Here is a 2,673-nt window from a genome sequence, read left to right as displayed (position 1 = left end):
TTCAGGTGATTGACATTTCAATGATCTTGGCTGAGGCCATTCGAAGAACCCACAATGGGGAATCCGTGTCCTATCTGTTCAGCCACGTCCCACTGTAGTCTGGATTGGAATACTGAGGGTGGAGCAAGCCTCCTCCAACTTCTTACTGTCTTTGTCTGCCTGCTGTTTTAGCATTAGGACTCAGCAATTGTAGGATGATCACTGGCAAAAGCATCTGCTCTATGTACACTTTTAGAGTCCTCTGTCTCTCCTTCTAAAACTCAAGACTACTACTTTCCAGTTCTGGGGGAAGGCAGAGGAAGTTGGTGGTTATTTGGTCGTTAAATGAACTGGTGTCAATAAGAAATAATCTTTTCCCTCATTTTTTTTTAGTACTTTTAGGCAACAACTTTTAAACCTAAAATCCCATTGTGGAAATTTGTCATACATATATTTTGAGGTTGCTAAAGGTGATTTCATATGAAAGCCTTCTGTGTAAATAATGCCTGTGGATATTTGGGGAACATCCTACGTAGCCTTTACTTCAGAGAAATCCTTGGAAAATTTATACTATCATGAATTTGAATTTTTTTTAAATGATAACTGGGTTTACTTTATTGCCCTTTATCAGGACTGAATTTTATTGAGCCACTGACATACTGATCTTTCTTCGTAGATATTAGACATATTAAAGACAATATAAGGCTGTATCTTTTTTAAATTGCCACTTTGAAGATCCTGTCATAACTGTCAACTTGCGTGAAACTCCCAAATTATGAGCAGTGATCACTGTGATTTGCATACCATTTCAGGATGTAGTCAGTGAGTGGCCACATTGATGTACAACTTTGTCTATCCCAAGGGAATTTCTCTGTAGGATGCAGTTCATGTCCTATCATCTTATTCTCAGACTTTAGCAGTAACCTTTACTTTCCATTTTCCCTAACAGTTCCTTGTTGTAGATGTCCACCAAAAGAAAGGCTTCTTGAAATCCCCTCACAAGTTTTAGGTTGATCATTATTTTTTATTTGTTTCACATACATAAAATGGAGTGGTTTTAAGAGTACCTCCAAATATACTTATTCAAGCAGTGCTTAATGAGCTTGAGTTAAATGTTCTTTGGCCCTATGTCACATCAGAAGTACTAAATCTCTAATGACTAGTTATTATCTCTAAAGCTGCTAAAATGTAGATAGGAGAGGGTTGCAAAACAGTGACTGCAAAAGTAAATAGCTGTTCCATTAAAATAAACTTCAAAGAAATGGTTCAAAAAGCATTGTGAAGAGGAAATGTCATTGTGGGTGGCATTCTTGATAAAATGATCTTCTAGTGAAGTGTGGAGGTCTGTGCACATAATCCCAGCACTTTAAAAAGAAGGCAGGAAGAGTAAGACAAGTTTGAGGCCAGCCTAGGCTTCACAGTGAGTTCCAGCTCAGCGTGGGCTGCAGAGTTGAGACTGTGTCATAAAACCAAAACATGCGAACAAAAAAGGAAGTTCTCTATAGCATCATTAGAAGTGGACTTAATCATTTTCCTTCTCACAAAGAAGAGGATTTTCCTGTGTACCTAAAGCTTACGAATGCCAAGAAAAAAAAAAAAAGTCTTCCTCCTTTTTGTAGTATTGTAGTGTAGATAAATTCCCAGCCCTGAATTCTGCAGGTAGAAAAATCCTAACCATTTGAGGAGCTCATTCAACTAGCACTCTTGAACAGCAGAAGAGCAGAAGTCAAATCAGTGTTAAAAAGTGTAATTTATGTTATTACGAAAACTGGCATTTTGACAATACCTTATTTGTAACTGCATTGAAGAAAGTGGTCACCTGGGATGCTCACCTCTGTGGTACAGTCCTGTCTATACAGCCTTGGCTAGACATGTGTCAAAACTTGTTTGATACGATGCAGCTGTTACTTTTGATAAATGTGTGATGTCTTAATTTCTTGGGTTTTATGGCTGTGCTGAAGACATCCCTGTGCATACCCACATGGAGATAGCTCAGTGTGTGGAGTGTGTGTGTGTGTGTGTGTGTGTGTGTGTGTACATGTCCCAAAGCGTTGGCATGACAAAAGCCAGTTGGTCGTCATTTTACCTAAGATTTTAAAAGCTTAATGTGAACCGTGGATCTTAAAATAAGAAACCAGTTTTAAAACCCTGTCATAAAAATCTACCTGACTGTCCCTCTGAATTTGAGAACTGATGGTTTCTGTCCTTACCTGGCTTTGAGTTAGTATTTTAAAGTACCTCTGAATACATTTGTGAACTAATTAGACTGGACTAAGCCTTATACAGTGGAAATATAGTTTTAAATATTGATGGTTTCAGTTTGGCTAAAATGACGAAGGCTTCCTCATGAGCAGCCTTACTTCAGAACGTTCTTGTTCCTTGCTACTTGTGGTGAAGAAACATAACGAAAATCACCAAATAGATCAGCTCTGTCCAACTCTTTGAAAGGAGAGTACATTAGGCATATCTAGCCAAAAAGGGGAGCCAGGAAAGTGTGAATATACCAAAGTTGTTTAGCCTTCACCTAAATTTTATTAGTCAACTGATGTTCATATGTTAATTTTCCTTTGTTAGATACAGTGTTGACTAAATTCAGGAATACATTCCTTGCAGTGCTTGTGCTGGTTTTAGAGACTAGAGAATTTTGAGATCCAGTGCCGTTTACTAAGACATTTCAATAAAATCATGCTGACT

The 2,673-nt window shown here is 37.9% G+C and overlaps 1 protein-coding gene across 1 annotated transcript in view; it reads left to right on the top strand.

Annotated features, from left to right (window-relative positions):
• Positions 1 to 2,673, top strand: part of Prps2 (phosphoribosyl pyrophosphate synthetase 2) — a 36,766-nt gene extending 34,093 nt beyond the window's left edge. The window contains exon 7 of the mRNA XM_031385023.1: positions 6 to 2,673. Coding sequence (XP_031240883.1) covers positions 6 to 98 — 93 coding nt within the window. The 3' untranslated portion in view covers positions 99 to 2,673. The remainder of the gene's footprint in view (positions 1 to 5) is intronic.

This window comes from Mastomys coucha, chromosome X (genome assembly GCF_008632895.1).
Source record: "Mastomys coucha isolate ucsf_1 chromosome X, UCSF_Mcou_1, whole genome shotgun sequence".
NCBI lineage: Eukaryota > Metazoa > Chordata > Mammalia > Rodentia > Muridae > Mastomys > Mastomys coucha.
This window is presented reverse-complemented; position numbering and strand designations above follow the sequence as displayed.